The sequence below is a fragment of the Catharus ustulatus genome, chromosome 8 (genome assembly GCF_009819885.2).
Source record: "Catharus ustulatus isolate bCatUst1 chromosome 8, bCatUst1.pri.v2, whole genome shotgun sequence".
NCBI lineage: Eukaryota > Metazoa > Chordata > Aves > Passeriformes > Turdidae > Catharus > Catharus ustulatus.
Genome location: NC_046228.1, coordinates 20,620,115 through 20,639,934, shown reverse-complemented (window position 1 = coordinate 20,639,934; position 19,820 = coordinate 20,620,115). Strand labels below are relative to the sequence as shown.

The following is a 19,820-nucleotide window of genomic DNA, read 5'->3' as shown; positions in this document are numbered from 1 at the left end:
GCAGATTCTGGACATAAAGTACATTCTGTAGGAGAGGAATCTCAAAAATATTCTACAGCATATTTAGTATTATTGGATATTTAGCAATGATTGTCTTGTGCTTTCATACAGATTTGTTATAAGGTTATCAGCAAACTGTACAACAGCAATATTCACAGGTACAGTCAAGATAACACTGCCAGTTCACTCTGAACTTTATTTTTGCAATTAGCAACACTCCCAGGAAAAAAACCACAACCCAAACAAAAAAAACCCTGAACCCTACCCCCCAAAAAAAACAACCCCAACCAATTCACCCAGGTCCCCTCAACTCTTGAAATATGAGTGTTTTTAAGACTACAGAAGTCATTAACTTGACATTGTCAGAAGGTAAGGGCAATATTTGCCTAAGTAGACCAAAAAAATCCCACCCAGTCAATGATTCAAGCTGTGTTAGCAAAAAAGGGACTTTCTTTGTGAAATAGAAATTCAGACAGGGCAGAAAGTCAAAAACCAACCACCTAAATAAACACTGAGATTAAACAGTACCTTTTGCCTGTTGACTCTTGCTGAATTTCTTATCATTCAGTGCGAATAACAACAACGACAAAAAAAGAAAGACTGAACTTGGTTAGTAGAAGATTGGATTGTAAAGGATCAATGAGCTAGACTTCAGCCCTTCCCATTTTCCCCCTCCCTCAAAATACAGGGTTTGGAAAAATAAGCAGTGTTTATTTACTAACAATGACATAAAATACATCTTAATATATTTTTATTTCTTTACAAATTAAAAGATGCATTGGAAAAACAAGTGAAGAAAATGAAAGCTTCATTCATGATTTCATTTCCACCCCCACACCCCCCAATATTAATACTAGAAATTAGTATTTGTGGAAGTCTGTGGTTGCTGTGCATTATATTCCTGGGAAGTTCTTTTTTTTCCCCTCTGATTAAAAATCCTCTATTTTTTGGTTGGAGGCAGTACGTGGAGTAAAAAGTCAGCCACATTCATACAAAACCGCTGAAAGTTCTGTCAACTACATCTTGAAAGAGTTTCTCCATTACAATTTTCATGCTCCCCTTTCTGTGTAGTGATGGGAGGGAAGACAAACTAGCAGCATTAGAAGAAAAATGGATTTATATACATGCTACAGGACATGGAACTAAAACCACAGCCAGATATTTTTCTGATCTTAACAAGGACTTTCCTATGAAATATCAAGCCCAGATAACATGTTCTCTAATCCATCCACATTCTTCCTTTCACTCTTAGTGCTATTGGTAAGAACTCCTGGGTATTGGAAGAACACCTATTAAGTGTTCAAGTTAAAATATACAAGCCCCCTTTCAAAAGTGAATAAACGAAGCCCTTAGAATTCTGAATTTGATTACACTAGCTCCCTCTTCACAGGAGTCTTCTCATCCACCCTTGCAAAATGGAGCAGCAGAGCAGCCAAAGTGGATGGATTAATCTGTCTGAGGTATTTTAGTTTAACAAACAGGCTTATAAAAGGTTTTGTGCAAGCTGATCAGTAGATAGAATGTGGAGGGTACAAACATCCAGTAATGAAACTCTTTGCTATGGCCCAGGTACTGTCAATAGCCAAAATCAGGTACTTGCAAGACCTATTACAGTACAGTCTAAATCTTAAGGTTTTGTATCCCCTTCCTTGTATTCCAGGGTACAAAGCAACCTCAAATTCACGTCAGTATAAATCAAATTCTTGCTTATTTGCTATGATTCACAAAAATATGGTTGAAAATGGCCACTTCCTTATAATCCAGTTCCTACACAGTCCCCCATCACCTCGTTAAAAGTATTTTCTACTTAAGAAGCTTTTGTTCCCACCACCATCTGACAGACAGGTAAACTCTGCAGGAGAGGTCATGGAACATGGATTGAGTAGGACAATACAGAGCCGTGCAACGAGAAGAAAGGAGTCACCACACATGTCAACAGGGAGTACCGTCTCTACCCCTACACTGTTCAGAAGCTGTTGATTTTTGCCCACTTAACTATTAATTACTCCATTACAGTTCTGCACAGCAACTTATGGTACAGGGGAGATTGTGGAGAGAAGTTTGCCCTGCTGCCTCCTGGCTTACCACTCATTTCATTTTTCATGGCTTTCTGGTTCAGATAGCCACATGATACATCTGTACTCTGACAGATCATGTTTCCCTCTTTAAAGGAGAGAGAAAAAGTTTGGCTGCTCCAGCTCCCATCACCTGACCTGCCTCTTGTCCTCCCCACCTGTGCATCCTCTTCACACTTGGAGCATGCACACGCACCCACACAAATGCACAGCAGCTACCAGAAGTTTTGAAGAGTTATCGCTTTTTCACCCGATGTTGAATCATGTACAGTGAACTGAAAAAAACCCTACATTCATTACAACAGGATTAGCGAGCATGGGGTGGGGTGGGGGGTGAACTCCTGCCAAGCACAGGAAACAATTTAGATGCAAATAAAAGACCTGGTATCAAAGGCCTTTCTTTTTTTTAGCCCTCACCAGGAAAATATTTCATCTCTCATACGGGATTGGGAAAGGTTGAAAGGATTTCTGCTTATGCAATGTGTATTAAAAATTATGGAATTGTACAGATTTCTATGTTGTCCTTTTTGAGGGCGCTGGGCCTTCTGATCAGGTCATTAGTGGAGACTGAAATGTCACTGCTGAGTTCTAGCACCACTCACTCCTCTAGCTCAGTAGCTGCCGAATCTCCTTGTGCATGTGACACAGGAAGTCCACATATGAAGCCCCCCCAGTCAGGCTCTTGTCCTCCACTAGAAAGTGCTTGAACAGCATTTCCAGCTTATCTTCTTGCTTCACAACTATCAACTACAAAAAACCAAACAAAACAAGAACAAAACCAACAGTGGGTAGAATTAGAATTAGTCTTCATGGGGAAAGCAGAGCAAAAAGTTAAACGCTCAAAACCCTGAAGCAGCCAGAATCACAGCATATATGGCTTATGTATATGGCTTTTGTAACTCAGCTAGATTAAGCCTCAATCCTTTTTAAACAGAAGGAAAATACCACGTATGTGGTTCATATAGTAGTATATTGTAATAGGTCTGAGAAAGTTTTAAAACAATGGTAAGCACAACTCTAAAACTAGTGAAATTTGTTTTCAGATTCTTGAAAACTTTGAATAACATTTATGAGATTGGGAAGAGCAAGTTCAGGACTGCAGCATTAGCAGGCATCATCTCACTCTACTAAGAGGGAAGGAGATTTAAAGCTGTAAATGCAGGACATTTTTACCTTCATGTAGCGGGATCTCTGCCCTTGAAGCATATCAACAATAGATCGCACTTTCTTTGAAAAGGGGTTTTCCAAGACTGGCAGGGTACTCTGGAATGAAAGATATCCAATTCCCATTAGTCTTGGGAAGCAGAGCGACATTAAACAAAAGTTAGCAGTTACTGTATAAGGGCAGAGAAATATCTACCCCCATTAGCATACAATCTCTTTCACTTCAACTACTTAAAAGAGAATATAACATGAAATCAGAATTGAAGTTCAACTATTTATTCCATTTAAATATCAACTGTTCACTGTTAGTGATACGACTTGTCAAATACACCTAGGTAAAAAGCATGCCTGACATGCCTAGACTATCAACATTTCCACTAGTTTCACACATCTGCGTTTCTCTCATTTCTATTACGAAAGATGAAACGCTATTTTTTCTACTGGCTTTCGCACTGTTTTAAATTCTGGGTGACTATCACAGACTCCAGCTCCCACACTGCCATCCAGCTCACCAAGGCATTGCTAATTTGACTGAAGGATGACACTCCAAAGAGGTTCTGGATCAGGCTTTGCTGCACGCTGACTCCCACCCACACAAAGATGTTCAGCCCATTCTCCAGCAGGTAGATGTCACCCTTGGAAAGACGCTCCTCCGAGTTCCGAATGGCTGCTGGCAAGGAATCACTGTCAACATCTGCTTTGGTCTGTTTTACAGGGAAATAAAAATTAAAGTAAAACAAAGGTCATAAAACAAGAACATTTTATGAAGTCCTGAACATTTCTGCTATGAAGACCCCAATGATTTTCTCATTTCTAAGACTCTCAAGATTGTAATAATTGTGACTGAAGTAACATTTTCCTTAGTTTTCTTACTCAAAGTGACACAGAAGCAGTTCAGAGACTCTTGGTCAGCAAAAGAGAACATAAGGCTTCTGTGAAAAGACTCAAGGTCAAATATCATCTCCTGGAGTAGGAATGTAATTAGTTTCTAGTAATATTCCAGCATTTATGGTTATGAAAAGTCAGAACAGTATGTAGAGTTACCTTGCAATAATGAAAATTACTACAAGAAGTTGTAAGCTTTAGGACTTCTAAAAAAAACTATGAAAGGGTCAAAAGTGTTTTCTTTGCCACTCGTCATACACTTACAGCTCAGGAAAAAAGTATCTCCCAAGAAATTCACAAGATGCAGTAATGCTGAGCAAAATTAAGTGAAATATCCCAACAGATGGTAAATCCCCAAATACTTCTCAAATCACTTTCCCTTGCTAAAATATAAATGCCAGTCCTTAAGATGAGTCAATGAAACAACAGCAAGCTTCAAGTGCTAAGATGATCTTGAACTACTCACCAGGGGCAAAAGTCTGGGATAAAAGAAAACATTTGTTTCAGCCACATCCATGGATGTCACTAACTGACGGATATAGGCACGGTCATCCGTTGTGACCTCTGGGCCAGGTTGAAGAACGTCACTCTTCAGCACACAGTTCAAGTACACAGGAAGTAGCTTCATGCATTCAGGGAGGATGAGCTAAAAGCCACAAGCAGACAAAGCCAGTCAGTTGTCTTGCTGAATAAGCTTATGTTTGACAAAATGAGGCTTGCATGAACCAACAAAGTGTGTTAGAGCCATGAAGAGTGAAAGCTGATAGTCTACTTATATCATGGACTGCAAAAGAAACACAAAACCTTTCCCTGAAGCAGGCAGTGCTCCCTGGGCTCCAGACAGATGTCCAAGAAGCCATTCTCAACTACAGTTTTACTCATAGTAGTGTATCTACTTTCCTGAGTCTCCTCTTTGCAAATTTCTGCTGAGGAAAGGAACTGCCTTTTTTTGAGCAGGCGAAGAGAGAAGAAGCTATAACCACTTTTTAATTTTCAAGCCTGGGATTCAAGTGAAGACATTGGAGTTTACCTGGCCAGCAGAAGAGGGACTAGCACAGTTCTTTCGATAGCAGGCTAGGATCTGGGCACACTGGTTGATCAGTGCATCTCGTACAGTCTTCACTGGACTACTCAGGACTCCACGATATGCTGCACAGAGAGAGGAAAGAGATGGACTGCTGTCAAGTGATTGCTCAGGAACAGCAAAACCCCAACAATACTTCCACAAAGGAAATCTAAACAACTATTGTTTATGGAAGCCTTTATTCTCCCTGCTTCAAACTTGTAGGAAAATGATGATATATTCCTACTGATAACCTGAAAGCTAATTTATTCAATTTTTTTACATAATCTTGAACTCTTTATCTCCTATGTACTTAAAATACACTTATCATAATGAAGGTACAGAGTTCTAGAAAATCTCCTTTTATAGACTGGACATGTTCCATTAATGGCCTGAAAATGGAGAGTTTCTTTCATTTTAATGGCAATAAAAATACACAACTCTCAATCTCTGTTGGATTTCTAGGCTTTTACTGCAAACTAGAAAGGGTAAATAAGGTACAGTGCATAAGCGTATGACATTTAACCCACACCATGAACAAGGGCCACCATCTCCTATTGCAAGACCAAAATTCTGCAACAGTTAAGGAATGAACTAAAACAGCCCAAAAATAAATACAAGGATGAACTTAGACAGCTGGCAACACAAACTGTTATTAAAAACATTTAGAAAAGAATTTATATGAAGAATAAGCCTACACCCTCGATCTTTACCTCTTGTCCTAAGCAGCAATACAATCATCACAGGTTTATCCTCTTTCCCATAACTGACAAATATTAGAACTGCCTCCTGACATTTGAAGCAGAAAGAATAAACAGGTATCATTGTGTGACAAAGCAGGTGTTTTAGCAGTAGTTGAAGGCTGCAATTCTCATTTCCATGTTAACCCTTACCATACTTAGCCAAGTAGTTGATGAGGGTGTCAGTCTCACAGTTCCGATAGAGGTCAGCAAGCTGCGTGCAGCAGTTTAAGGAGAGGTTGTGAATGCGGAGTCGTCGCTGTCCTGCACAACTTGTATACAGCAGAGCACACTGCAGGAGACAAAAATGCCAGGAGACAGGAAAATGAGGTCCTGCTACAATAAGAAGGGCTGAGTTCAAATATATTTCATTAAAAGCTAGGACTCAGATGCATGAACAAATAAAGTAATTACGCAAAAGACTTGGACAATAAGCTAAAAGAATGTTAAGAATCAGAGTCAACGAAAGCTAACAAGTAGCAATTTTAGCAGTTGTATTAAGGTTTTAGAAAATAGGACTGCGGTTTGGAGCAGTCTAGGTCACCCTCAGAACAAGTATGGTGGAAGGGTATGGTAAGATGTAGAAAGAAAGAAAGAACAAACAATTCCTTGAAGAAGTGTCTAATAATTCAGTTCAATTGTCAACTCACTTCTTCTACAAAGCCTCCCCCCTCACCTGAAGCAGTGCACCACTGTCTTCACTCAATTTATCATCATGCTTGAATTCCACTGTGATTGTTTTATCACAGTCCAGGCCTGCCATCTCTACATCAGTTGTGTTGCTCATATAGAAAGCTCCAAAAAAGTCAGTTGCTCTAATACCTGAAAGAGGGAAAAACCCAACATGAACCACCATTTTCAACAGAATACCAAGACAGCCATCCTTTTAACCCTGACACCAAGTTATCCTGACAGATTTCAGCAGGGACCTTTGCAGCCTCAACAGAAGTCTTACAATTCAAAAGCTTTAGCAGAGCTTTTGGGAATAACCTAGTCACCATGTGTTTTAACTTACAGGAAAATTTCTTTCTTCATATGAGACATGCTTGAAGTGGTCAGTTTATTAAGATTTCTCCATGCCAACACCCACCTGTGCTTGTGCGCACTCTCATTACAGCATCGAATCCCACGTCTTTCTGGACATCCCTTCTCAAGTCATTCAGGAATCTGTACTGGTCTGTCTCCAGCTAGAAGGCAAGCAGTAATTGAAATTTCACATTTCCATAACTCAGATTGGCTTCATAAACCATAAAGTAATTTAAAACCAGATACTACCTTCTGTGGTCTTACAAGTCAGCCATGATATCAGGTTCAGTGGCCTGCTAATAAAATATTGTGCTAAAAGATAACAGCCTAGCTCTTCCTGTCAGGTTTTGTTATTAACAGAGATGTTTGTATAAAGACAAAGCTACCAAATCATTTTGCTGATTATCTTAAAATTTAAGTAACCATTTACTGTCCAAGAAGTACTTCTTCATTCTGGTTCCCACTAGGAAAAAAAGAACTCTCACCAGCCTGAGTCCATGTTGCTCCTACCTGGAAATACGCATACTTAAAAATGGAGCCTCCTGTCTGGTAAGGTACCACACCCAGAGTCGCCACATCCAAATACTGGTTTGGAAACAGGAACAGATCCACACAGCAGCCCTGGGCCACACAGTCCTTAGCCAAGTTGTTGTAAAAGCTTGTCTGTGGTTGAAACAAAGTCTAAGAAAGGAAATGAGAGATGACATCAGAAGTTTGTGAAGGAAAAGGAAAGTGAGATCCAGTTCATAATCCCAGTCAATACCCTTTCATACTTTAAGTCTTTCTTCAGGCACAGTAGAAACATCTCAGTTCTCCCTGACTCTGCCTTTGAAGAACTGTTATTATGAAAATTCTTACACCTTTTGCTTTAATTGTAAATTCAGCACACTTACTTTAACCCAGATTTGGTATTTTACCCTGTGTAACAATCTAGAGCTAACTCTTCTTGTTCTCAGACTAGAGTTGTCCTTATGATGTCAAGTCTCTGTATCCCTGCTCGGGGACAGAAGATAGAAGTGGAATGTTGAAAGACATTAGCTGGGAGAATTACAGTATGTGCTATCCTTTTAATTTTTTAAGTGCTGTTTCAGTTACTTTATTCCATAAAGAGCAAAATATACACCTTTATGTAAGGATTATGCAAACCATTATTACCTTCTCCTTATCTGTGTTGATCAGTTTCCTATCATCCCTGTTCTTCAACTTCCCTGGAGCCTCTGCGATGGGCAGAGAGGTGTGGAAAATGAAGAGCTTGCCAGCACACTCAGCTGCCTGCAGGAAAGTGAGTGCAGTAACAGAGGTTAGAAATATTTACAAAAATTGTAAGGGAAGTTGTGACTCAAGAACAAACACTCAAGCACTCTTTCAAAGTCAGGGTGACTCTACCAGACACACAGGCTCTCTGTCACTTGGTTAAATGACTGGTGTTCAAGAGGGGGAGCACAAATTACCAGTCAGTTACAGGAGAGCAAGTTTGAGTTCTACTGGATTTGTGCTAATTCCACAGCAGGGAGAAACTTTCTCCAAGGAGACAGAACAGTAAGGACCCAGATATGAAAGCTTTTGTGCAAACATGTTGCACCATCCTCTTCCCTGGTTTGCAGCTACTGAATTTGTGGAAAAAAATCACAGAAATGGCAAAGAATTTTGTAATCTGAGCTTCAGCAGATCAGTAATTTTAAATCAACACCCTATGCCAACACTAGCTAATGTTTAATTGGTTATTTTCTCTGACAAATGCAGTACGCAAAAGTCAATCAGCAATTTTTACTATATCTTGATTGAACAGCTGTAACAAAAACTGAGTGTAAGACTTTTAAGGATCATTCCCCCTGTACTCAGCACTGGTGAGGCTACACTTGACATTTTGGACCCTTCACTACAAGGACACTGAGATGCTGTAGCATGTTCAGAGAAGGGCTATAGAGCTGGTTAAGGGTCTGCAGCACAATTCTTGCTTGAGGAGTGAGTGAGAGAACTTGGGTTGCCCAGCCTGGAGAAAAGGGAGGCTCAGGGGAGATCCTGCTCTCTACAACTACCTTAAAAGAGGCTGTGGTCAGGTGGGAGTCAGCCTCTTCTCCCATTTAACACGGGATAGGATATGAGGAAATGTCTTCAAGTTGTAGCAGCAGAGTTTTAGATTAGATATTGGGAAAAACTTCATGGAAAGGGTCAAGGGTCAAGCACTGGAACAGGCTGCCCAGGCAAGTGGTGGAGTTACCATCCCTGGAGGCATTTAAAAGACGTGTAGAAGAGTCACTTAGGAACATGGTTTAGTGAAGGACTTGGCAGTACTGGATTAAAGATTGGGCTTATGGTAAAAGACTTAGCCAACTAAATGATTCTCTGACTGATGTGACAGACAAATAGAGCTGTGTCAACAGTTTGGGGTGAAGTCATACAGGCAATCAATTTGATCAGTAGATATAAGTCAGAGTTAAACCATGCAGGTAATCATGTCTCAATGTATTAGAATGGAAGAGCTTTAGGGAAAGTTTACTTGGTTAGCATATTGTTGCAGGCAACTTCAACTGATGATATTCTCTCCTTTTATTTAAGACTCTACCAGAGTACAGGATTAAAAAGACACCAAACTACAGAACTCCTCCAGACAGACTTCAGCATCTGGTTTTTTAATGCTGGAGGATCTTTTTGTTCCTGTAGGTTCTGTAAACTGTTTGAAGCAAAACCCAGACAGACAACTGAGAGTAAGCCACGTTCTTGCACTTTGAAAAATATTATTAAAAAAGGAACTGGGTAAAGAACAGAGATAGTTGCATTAAACAGAAGGTTTCAAGAATGAGCCAAGTCCTCCCTACATGTAGTGCATCTACTACAAGGAGCTTACAAAATCTTTAGAATTGTCTTATTAGTGGGTGTTAGCAGAATACAGACGTCAGAGTACTTGGCTGAAAACAATTTGTCATAAAAATGCATTTACTAACCTTCAGTGCCTCCAGCCCTGCTTGAATCACAGGTGCAAAAACAGTTTCTGTTTCTCTCGTGTCTGCAAACATCTCTGGAATCTGATCCAGCAAACTAGCAAAGAGCAAGGGAAAAAAAAGATGAATTCAAGATCCCATTTAATAAGAAAAGCCACACAGTTGTAGTTGATGAATTTGTAAGAGTGAGGAGGTTTAAACACAAGTCCCTAACATGTCTGTAAATCTGCATAATTTTACAGTATTTGGCATTTCATCTGTGAAAAAAATGTTGTATCGTTCTTCACTGGCTTCTTTCATCCATATCCTCAGTGCCTTCTATAGCCTCAACTGATTCCTATTCCACAGCCCTTCTGTATTTCTTCTCTTTTAATGTATTCCAATATACACAGGTAAGTAAATTCTTACTAAATACTAGTTACATTTGGCCTATGTTTGCCAAGCATCTTATGTACTACTCAAAGATTAATAGGTTTAATCCACAGTTTTGTATTTAGGCTTGTTTAATGCATTAAAAAGCAGGGTACAAATTTTCTCCAAAAAAAAAATTCCAGGTCTATTTCCCAAAAGGTAGATAGCTACATACCATAGATTAATTACAGTTCAAGTACCATGCAAATAGCTCGCCAAAACTTTGCTAACTTCTTTCTCTCTGTTCAGATTTTATCTTCTCTATCCCACTTACTCTGTTTTCTCCACAAAACCAAAACTGGATGCCCTGTTGTCTCAGTTTACAGTTATTTAAGCCAGTTAACTTAAAGACAGGGATTAAGTATTCTTACAGTTTTCATTCTGCATCATTCTAGTTGTGTGGCTTTATTTTAGGTGGGGTATTTTTTTTGCTTGGATTTTGTTTATTTTTTCTCCCTAAAAATGCCCTTCTGCACTAATTCCCTTTATATACACTTTCTGCCATGCTGGACTATAAACCAAATAATCCCTTAGCCCTTCAATTTCCCCATCTTACTGTGCCAGCTTAATCCCAAGAGTACAGTTAAGTTAAAATACATAGAGTGTCTTAACACGATAATTAAGCACATAACACGTGAATCTACCAAACAAGTATTTTACTACACATATTGTAAATCAATTTATATTACCTGGCAATAACTGTCCTGGACTCATTCACATTCACCAGAAAACCATCAAGGAGTGGCACAAACATGTCAGCCACATCTGAGACCACCATCATTTGTGGCTGTGCCAGTGAGCTCTTCACGTTGTAGAAGTGCAACACTTTGTTGTAGGTGACAAAGCCTACTCGAATAGCTGATTCTTCCATGTTCCCTTCCCTGTAAGAGACACACTTGCCTTCACATCCAAGAAGACAGATAAACCATTACACATAACCAACACAGTAAGGCAAAAAGGAAAGGAAGTAAAATTTATTTTCACCTAGAAGAGTATCAAAAAAATGTTCTGCTTGGCCTTTTTCTCAAGAAAAGCTTGAGAGGATTATCAAATAATTTTTAAATTTTTAGCATTTTTTAACAGAAAAAGTAACAGCATCCCCAATTTGCATTGACTACAGTAGTTCACAATATACCTACCTGGGTAGATAATCTAGGAGTGACTTTAATTCTTCACATATTAGCCTCACTAAGCCACTCTTCACAGCATTGTAAGACACATCAATCATAAAAATGAAAGCAGGTGGACTAGGAAACTTGTTATTCTGTGGAAGAGAAGGAAGAAATCACACTATTAATGCAGTTCACATAATAGCTCCCTAACAACCTTTGCTGCTGTACCTCCACAAGCATGAGCAGCAGTTGTTTCTTCAGCTCACTCTCCTATCCTTTTCCAACTAACAGACATGTCATCATGCTGTGTTTGAAATGGGACTGGTATCAAATGCTCTAGACTGACTTTACCATTGATCAGAGAAGTAATAAGAAAAAATAATCCATTTATACATGACTAAGCTAGATTGGAAAACTAGACAGGGAAGATCTCTACCAGTTCTCAAGACTTTGGAACCTGACCAGATAGGTCATACATAATTCCATCAATACAAAGTAAAAGATTTTCCCCTCCAAGGATTACAACTTTTTCTTCTTAAAAATCAGGCCTTCTTTGGGAATGAAAAACTTGTTTCAATTTTCTGAAGTCTATAGGTCAAAATGGAACAAGCACTCAGAACAAAAGCAAAACAGAAGAACTTTCAAAAAAGCTGTGAAGATTGTATCTTGTTTGATTCAAAATTCTTCTCATGCTGTTAGAAAATGCAGAGGCATTAGAAGGCAACCAATATCAACTTGCAACATTTAGGCATCTATCTTCTCAGCACAATACTTCAGCAGATATACAAGTTGCTTTAATAAATAGCTTGCACATATTTTCCCTATTCCTTAGAAGTTAATTCTTACTTAAATCTTGAATTTGAAATCAAGCCAGCTTTGAAATGTACATTTCCACAATATTCTTGTGCTTTTAATCACTATTTGTATTTGAAATTTAGGTTCAATAGTTTAGGTCTGCCTTAGAGAACAGGTGGCACATTGCATAGTTACTACTGTACTTGCATTGAACCTCTCCTACAATTCCCTTTTCTGCCAAGGACTACTGCACAAGAATCCATTCTGCAGAATTCCTAAGGTAAGCGCAGCTATGGTTGCTTATATAGCTCCAGAAAAAAATTAGACAGTTATTACATTATGTCATGTGTGATCAGGACCTCCACTGGTGAGCAAACAAGCATGTTATTTTACACAAAAAAGTGGGCTGGATTAATGGTGTTAATTATCTCTGCCAACTAGAAACCAGCCCCAGACAATTCATGTCTTTCTTACTTTCAAGAAAATAGTCTTTTTATGGAAAAGCCAAATAAATACAGCAATAAAAACATACTACTATACCTTGCAATAGTCAACTGTTGCTAGAAACTCGTATGACCCCAGTGATAACTCGGGTCGGTCATAGAAATCTACACGCTTTCCAGTATGATCCAAATGCTGGAAGTAGTGAGGTGGCACTGGGAAAGGAAAAATCACTAAGCTCAGTGATATGCCCATAATGAACACTGTGACTAGAGAGTCAACATGACAACAGCTGTTCCAAACAAAACTCCAGGAAAGTCAACTCAACACACTGTGCTAGCACACAAGTACTAAAAATATTAATGCAATTTAAGAATATAATTAAAGTAAAAATATACAAACTTATTCCAGTTTGTCTCATGCACCAGACAGCAGACAGTATAGTTATTGTTATACTTCTCTTGAATCTCCTTTCCATTCTCATTTTACATTTCATATCAGAAACATCACTACTATACACTTTTAGGATTAGTCTGAAGGATCTAGTCAAGAGGAAAAATATAACCATCCCATAGAAGTATTAACAAATTACTTAGAAGAGAGTTTGAGGCAAACTACAAGCTACAGCATTACTGACTCAAGTCAGGCTTAAAATATTGAGCTTCTTATTTTGCTATATAAGTTAGTTTTTCCTTCCTTTCCTGTGCTGCACAAGAGTAAAGCCTCCAGGCACTCTCGTGTGCAGAGACTCCCATAATCTTTTTATCAGAATACACAGAGTACTTCTTACAGTGGATTAAGGAGGAGGAACACAAGTGCAACCACATGCCCAGCACCCAGTACTTTTGTGCTGGTACAAGGTATCAGAAAATAAAATGGAAGTTAAGCCAAATTTTTGCCTACAAAAGTGAGCTGCAGAAACAAAGTATTTCTCTTGTGGCCCAAGAACTACCATGACAGACACTTGCTCCTGCAGAACTGCTTGGGTGACAAAATTTATTCCAGCTATAGCTGTCTTTATAGCTTTATATAGCTGTCTATACACCTCCAGGGGAGATTAAAATGAGATTACCTGGAATGACATAATCCACCACATTTAAACTATTCTAAACGTTCTGAGTTTCAGAAGTTCAAAAGAAAACAAAGTGATATAATTGAGACTATATAAGCATCTAGCACTCTTGTCTCCAAGTATACATCCCATACAAGCTAATTGCCTGATGGCATTTGCAGAGAAAACAAAAATTGTTCTCAGTTTTCAGGTGCAGCTACACTGTGTTTCCACAGTATTGCTTTCATCAGCAGTCTCTCAGCATTCCTCCCCATTCTGCCTCTGCTCAGTTGTAACAGGTACAGCCCTTCACACAGCTGCTGAGTGAGCAGGACAGGGAGTGTATGCAGGCAGAAAATCACCAGACAAAACTATGATTTAAAGCTGGCCATTTCTAATCCCCATTTTGGTTATGCTGCACAACTGTTTGCACTAACTGATGTAAGAACAGTCCATTAAAAGTAACAGTGTTACCAAATAGAACACATAGAACACTGAAAACATCATCATAAGGTTTGTTGTACCTTACATTCACTGTGCCTTCAAAACAAATCTACAGATGTCATGCTATGAGCAGCTCATTGTGACTTCTGCTTAAAAGAAAGCATGTTTTGTAGTAATTTAGAAGAGCAACTAATATTAACTGGTCTGTACTGAACACTGTTATTCAGCTGTAGCAGATTTAACTGCAATCTCATCTGTGTTAGGGAGACAAAAAAAGGCTTTGTGAGGAAAAAAAAAATCCCAAAACATGCTACTGACTAGATTTATATCTCAGTCTGTTCAAAAACCCCGTACTTTTGAAATACCCTAAGAAAATACAATAGTCTTTTTAAACCACCAAGCATTATGCTACAAATACCAAACACTGAACATGCCTTCCAATAATAAAGACTAGACACATACTGAATCACAATATTTATCGTAACATGACAAAGATTGTTCAAAGACCTTTCCAGTAGAGCCCAGAGAGGGATTTCCAGAAGAAACCTTACCCTCAGTGACACAGCTGCAGAAACAACACTGGAACCTCCTTCCACCTTCAATGAATTGCATAAAAGGGCACATGTAAGCTTTACACCTATTACATCGGACAGGCCCGGATTCTCCATGGTCTACCAAATAAGGAAGGGTCTGTGGAAGCAAGGGAAAAAAACATGAGAAGAAAGCTCTCATGACGATGAGAAAGTTTTAAGCTCTGCATTGTGTGGTCATTTCTATCTCCCTGTACACGGCATACGATTTAGCACTTGGCAGCTGTGGGAGAGTGTGCAGAGGATGTGGGAAGCCTGAACAAGTATTTAAGTGCTGTCCAATCCAAGCTCTAGCACAGCAGTATTTTGATGGCTAGAGTCATTAATGGGCTATCCCACCTAGCCAGTAGCTTGCTTGAAGAACACAACCACATTGTACTACCAGATGTATCGCAAGTGAACACAAAAGACTCAAAATGACTCTTCATCTCTTATCTTTGCCCCTTGTAAAAAGCAAAGCCAGTCATTGCATTCCATATATTAAAGAATATAGAGTATCTACCTTAAAAAATTCTGTAAGACTTATTTTTGAACTCTATCATGAAATACATTATAACCACAAGCTCTTAGTGTCTTGACCCCACTCACTGTAAAGCAAGTCCTCAATACTCTTACATAGGGACACCATTTTTGAACTATTACTTATAATGTTCTTTTTGCACCCAAACTAGAATGAGATGTTTGGCAACTTCTGCAGCTTCTCAACAACAGAATGAGCAGGAAGCACTTTAAAATGACTGAGACAGAACTCATGCAAGTTATAAGCTGCATTCATAGTACAATGCACCTTTTGTAACTAAGAACTTAGCTCAAAAATTCAGCTACTTGTTTTAAAGTTTTCTGCTACTGGTGTCTGGTCTTAATTCTCTCAGTGGTCCTGAATCTATGATCATGTTTAAGACACAACATATTCCCTGAGCAGAAGATGAGGAAATGCTCCATTACTTTCCATTCAACCTCACTCATCATTTCATGGCAGTACAATGCTTCTGCAGCTGGCATTTCTCATTTCCTATAGCCCAGGCTGACCCCTTTGGAGGAAAAAAGTTTCAAGTTTTCTGATTGGCAGGCAACGTTGGTATTGTATTTCAAGACAATTATTAACACAATTTTCTCTTCCTCAGCCTCTCCCTCTGTAACATGCAAACAAATTACAAGGGTGCTGAAAACGGGCAGCACTACAGATAACTTGTCATTAACCACTTACTCCCAGAAGACAGAGATACTTCTTTCCAAAGCCTCAAGCTTGGTTTTATGAACAGTGCATAACATTGGGCAAAGGTCCTGGATTTGGCTGAACTTTTATATATCCTAGATCTATCTGAATGCTTTAATTTCATAAGATACTATTTTCATGAAACATTCATGTTTTCATTACAGCGATGTAAAGCTTTCACTCTATTTACAATCTTGTTGCTTTGAACAGCTGAGTCTTGGAAGGGCCCCTCCACAATGAATTTGCCCTAGTCATTTAGAAAGAACTTCCAAATACTAGATGCTGACTGGTCTCCAAGGCAATTTTCCAATTCTAGACATTTTTTTTCTGGACACCACAAGTGGTTGTTCAAAGCATAAACACACCAAGAGACCGAACAACTATTATTTGTAAAGTTTCTCTAAAAATGTGCAACTCCACAAGCCTCCAAGTTTCTCAAGTAAGACCTTATTCTCCTATTGTCTTCCTTTTAAACTTCAGCCACAGATCAGTTTTATCATAAACCAGTTTTTAAAATCAAACTATAGTTTATGAACACTAATGAAATGCAACAGGAGAAAAATACCCTTAAAAGACCAGAGGAAATTGCTTTCCTCAGCAGATGCTACACTTAGGTTTAACAGGGCACAGAACACTGCAGACCTATGTATTCCAATTTAACAAGCCTGTTTGTCTTCACGTCTCTGCTCCAAGCAGGCTAACACTACACAGTAGCCAGAATATTTAGACTATTTAAGAAAAAGTCAAACTCTGTAAAATTCTCTGAGCTTTCATGTTCTCAGCAACCAAACATGAGTGGGTAAAAGGCTCAACAGCCACACATTACACCTAGAAGGAAATAAGTGCTGCAGAGAGAAAGGGCAGAAATACAAGTGCAGCTCAGCAGTGCTCAGTACTCAGTGTTGCGCTGTCATCCCACACAGTGCTGTGCATGTACACGTACATTAGACAGCTAAACCAGTGTTGTTTGATACATTCTCACCCAATTTCACAACAGGGCATTCTAGAAAAGACTTAACACCTATGATTAGCAACCATTTAAACACTTTAGATGAAGAAAGAAACTGAGATCAGCTGGAAGTGTACGCCTTTGTGACCATCCTAGTATTTTGGTCATTTAGTCACAGTGCTTGACAGCTACTGCAAAAAAGCTAAAATTATCACAGCAGTCAAAATATTAAATGCTTTGAACACAACATTCTTCTGCTTTACAGGTATCTATCACACACCTGCTGGAGAATTAATGTTTACCTGGTCTTCATTACCTAAATATGCCTTCTAAACATATCTGTTAAATGCTGGCACCTGAAGCATTTTCCTGCCCACTGTGCACACGGCACACATAATTCTACGCATGGTTCTCACCTCCTCTGGTGGCAGAGTAGCCAGTGGCTTAATGACAGCAGCCAGGGGAACTTGGGATTGTTTGGCCATGTCAGAGGTGCAGGGAATATTGTAAGATGTGCATCTGATGTAGCGGGGGCTTGCATTACCTGGGGAACAAATAAAAAAGCCCCACAAATTTCAGTAAAAATTAAGTTTACATTCAAGAACAGAAACAAAGGTACCTTGTGTTGTTAAGTCACAGACACTAACAGCTTACCTAAATAATGAGTTTTAATCTATGGAAAACTTGAATTCCAAATACAATACCTCTTCATGATTAACTACATATAATAAAAAACCTTAAAACAAATGAACTTGACTTCCTGTCAATCTAAACCTATAAAAAGGCATTTCTGTTTCATATATTCACAGACTAAAACATAGTGTAGACAGAAAACTCTACTCAAACATTTCTACTGTTTCATGTCATAATTTTGGTTGAAGACTAAAATACTTGAATATAGAATCAGATTCTGAAGTTTTTTCTGGAACTTTAAAACTCAAAAACAGTGTCAGCAATTAAAAGATGGAATATCTTTTCTCTACAGAACCCTCATACCAATTTACATCCCACCTAATTTTAAAAAATACAGTTTCCAGTCCAATTCCAATGATGTTGCTAGTAGATTTCAATTCTTATATATTTTTTATAAAGCTCTACAGAAGAAGCTTCATTTGCTGCTTTCTGATGTCTCTGCTAATGCTGGTCCTAGATACTGCCTTGGAAAACATTTTTTACCTGCAAATTGGTTACCAGCTACCAAACAATCAGGAGAATCTAAACTGAGTTCAGGACCTGAAGCTAAGCTTCTGTTGGTAAAGCACATGTTTCCTGTAAAGACACAGTTCTGTCACTGACTCTTTGGGATTTGTGTTTTGTTTGTTTGTTTAAGAAAAGAAAAACAATTTACCTTGATCTTTGACTAAGAAATTTGTAGTAACAAGAGGTGGGACCTGCCCTCTCACTCCAGTGACAAATGGTTCTGACCCACGGTTATTTCTGTCATCTTCAATCACTTGAATCTGTTACGGAAAATACCATGTTATTATAGAGGTTTGGCTTCAAAGTACTGTAAAACAAAAAAAATCTCTAAGGCAGTGAAAAGGGGACCTGAGGTAAACATTACTATCTCTAAAAATAGGAAGAGCAAGTAAATTTTGTCAAGCAGTCACCTCTCAGTTTGATTTCAAATAGTACTTAATGACTAACAATAAATGACAAGCTGCAAAGAGTATTTTTCCCCAAGTATTCTTAGTAGGAGCATATTTTGTGTTTTGAAGACTGATCTGAACTCATAAAAGCCAAACTCAGATCAATAAAGGAATTTTTGGTAGTACTCCCCTGTACAGTTCTAGCCAAATAAGAATCAGAAGTCCTATGGGTAACCCGGCTTTTTCTTTCCATTATGGTCCCGCTGTTTTCATAGTATGCCTTTATTTCTAACCACTCTAACTCTGGCCTAAAGACAGATGATTTGCAAGCTCAGGTGGAAGTCTTCATTGCTTTGTGGTGCTCAAGGGCTTGTGATTTGAACTCTAGGAATGTGAAAGTGAAACTTTGATAGACTTGTCAATGAATCAAACTTCAAAGCCTGTAAAAATCTTAAATTTCTTGGTATTTCAAACCCTTCACAACTGTATATTTGCTTAAGATAATGGAACTGTATTAAATAGTTTTACTTAACTAAAATATGCACTGACCTTTGTAGCTGTACACAGTTCAAACTACATTTCCATAGTGGTGACAGAATGAAAGAATTGAATCTAGCCATCATTCTTCTGCTCTTATTTTGCCATCAAGCACACCTGCCTTCGCCCAGAGTAGATTTGGAAATGCAGAAGTTTGTATAGCAGAACTTCCACCCTCTCACTACACATTGCAAGCTACCAGCAAAGAGCCTCCCATAGCTCCAGTGACTACTCAAGAATAAATTTAGTACTGTTTCAAAAGTCTACAGGCTGACTGACGCTGGTGATCTCTCCATTGGAACCTGTTAAATGGTGACCTTTGTCTACATGAGGAAGAAGTGACATAGGGTAACAAAATCCCAAAAGTGTTTTTTTTTCTCCCAATCCAAAAGGTAGCTGCTTTTTTCTCTCTTTAGATAAGATTCTCCAACATAAACATTAAATTTTAAAATTCCAAATTTAATGGTTATGCATGAGCACAGATAATGACAGAATGTTTGTAGCTCCCCATGCCTTATACTAGAAGATTTGTACCAGGAATTAACATTTTAAAAACTTCAGTTCATCTGCAATTTTAGAACTCCAGAGCACTAGCCCAGTACTGGTTTATCAACAAGAACAGTAATCAAATCCTGATCAAAACATGGCTACAAGAGCTCATGCTGTGTGCGTGCTGATGTGAAACGCACATCATGTGTGTTGTATGGCAATTATACTACTGGCTTACACTGGAAATGCCAGCTGGAATCTGCTGAAGGCAATATCCTAAAGACCAGACAAAGTGAGGGGG

The 19,820-nt window shown here is 38.7% G+C and overlaps 1 protein-coding gene across 5 annotated transcripts in view; it reads right to left on the bottom strand.

The window, feature by feature from the left end:
- Positions 1-164: 164 nt before the first annotated feature.
- SEC24C (SEC24 homolog C, COPII coat complex component) overlaps positions 165-19,820 on the bottom strand; it is a 38,505-nt gene continuing 18,849 nt past the window's right edge. For all 5 annotated transcript variants that reach the window (XM_033066142.1, XM_033066143.1, XM_033066146.1 and 2 more), the window contains 17 exons: positions 18,253-18,364; positions 17,321-17,448; positions 14,701-14,839; positions 12,754-12,869; positions 11,446-11,570; positions 10,996-11,187; positions 9,899-9,992; positions 8,109-8,225; positions 7,464-7,634; positions 7,018-7,114; positions 6,604-6,749; positions 6,081-6,219; positions 5,155-5,273; positions 4,591-4,770; positions 3,752-3,943; positions 3,249-3,338; positions 165-2,822 (listed from right to left, as the gene is read on the bottom strand). In XM_033066142.1, the coding sequence (XP_032922033.1) occupies positions 2,682-2,822; positions 3,249-3,338; positions 3,752-3,943; positions 4,591-4,770; positions 5,155-5,273; positions 6,081-6,219; positions 6,604-6,749; positions 7,018-7,114; positions 7,464-7,634; positions 8,109-8,225; positions 9,899-9,992; positions 10,996-11,187; positions 11,446-11,570; positions 12,754-12,869; positions 14,701-14,839; positions 17,321-17,448; positions 18,253-18,364 (2,298 nt within the window). In that variant the 3' untranslated portion in view covers positions 165-2,681. The remainder of the gene's footprint in view (positions 2,823-3,248; positions 3,339-3,751; positions 3,944-4,590; positions 4,771-5,154; positions 5,274-6,080; positions 6,220-6,603; positions 6,750-7,017; positions 7,115-7,463; positions 7,635-8,108; positions 8,226-9,898; positions 9,993-10,995; positions 11,188-11,445; positions 11,571-12,753; positions 12,870-14,700; positions 14,840-17,320; positions 17,449-18,252; positions 18,365-19,820) is intronic.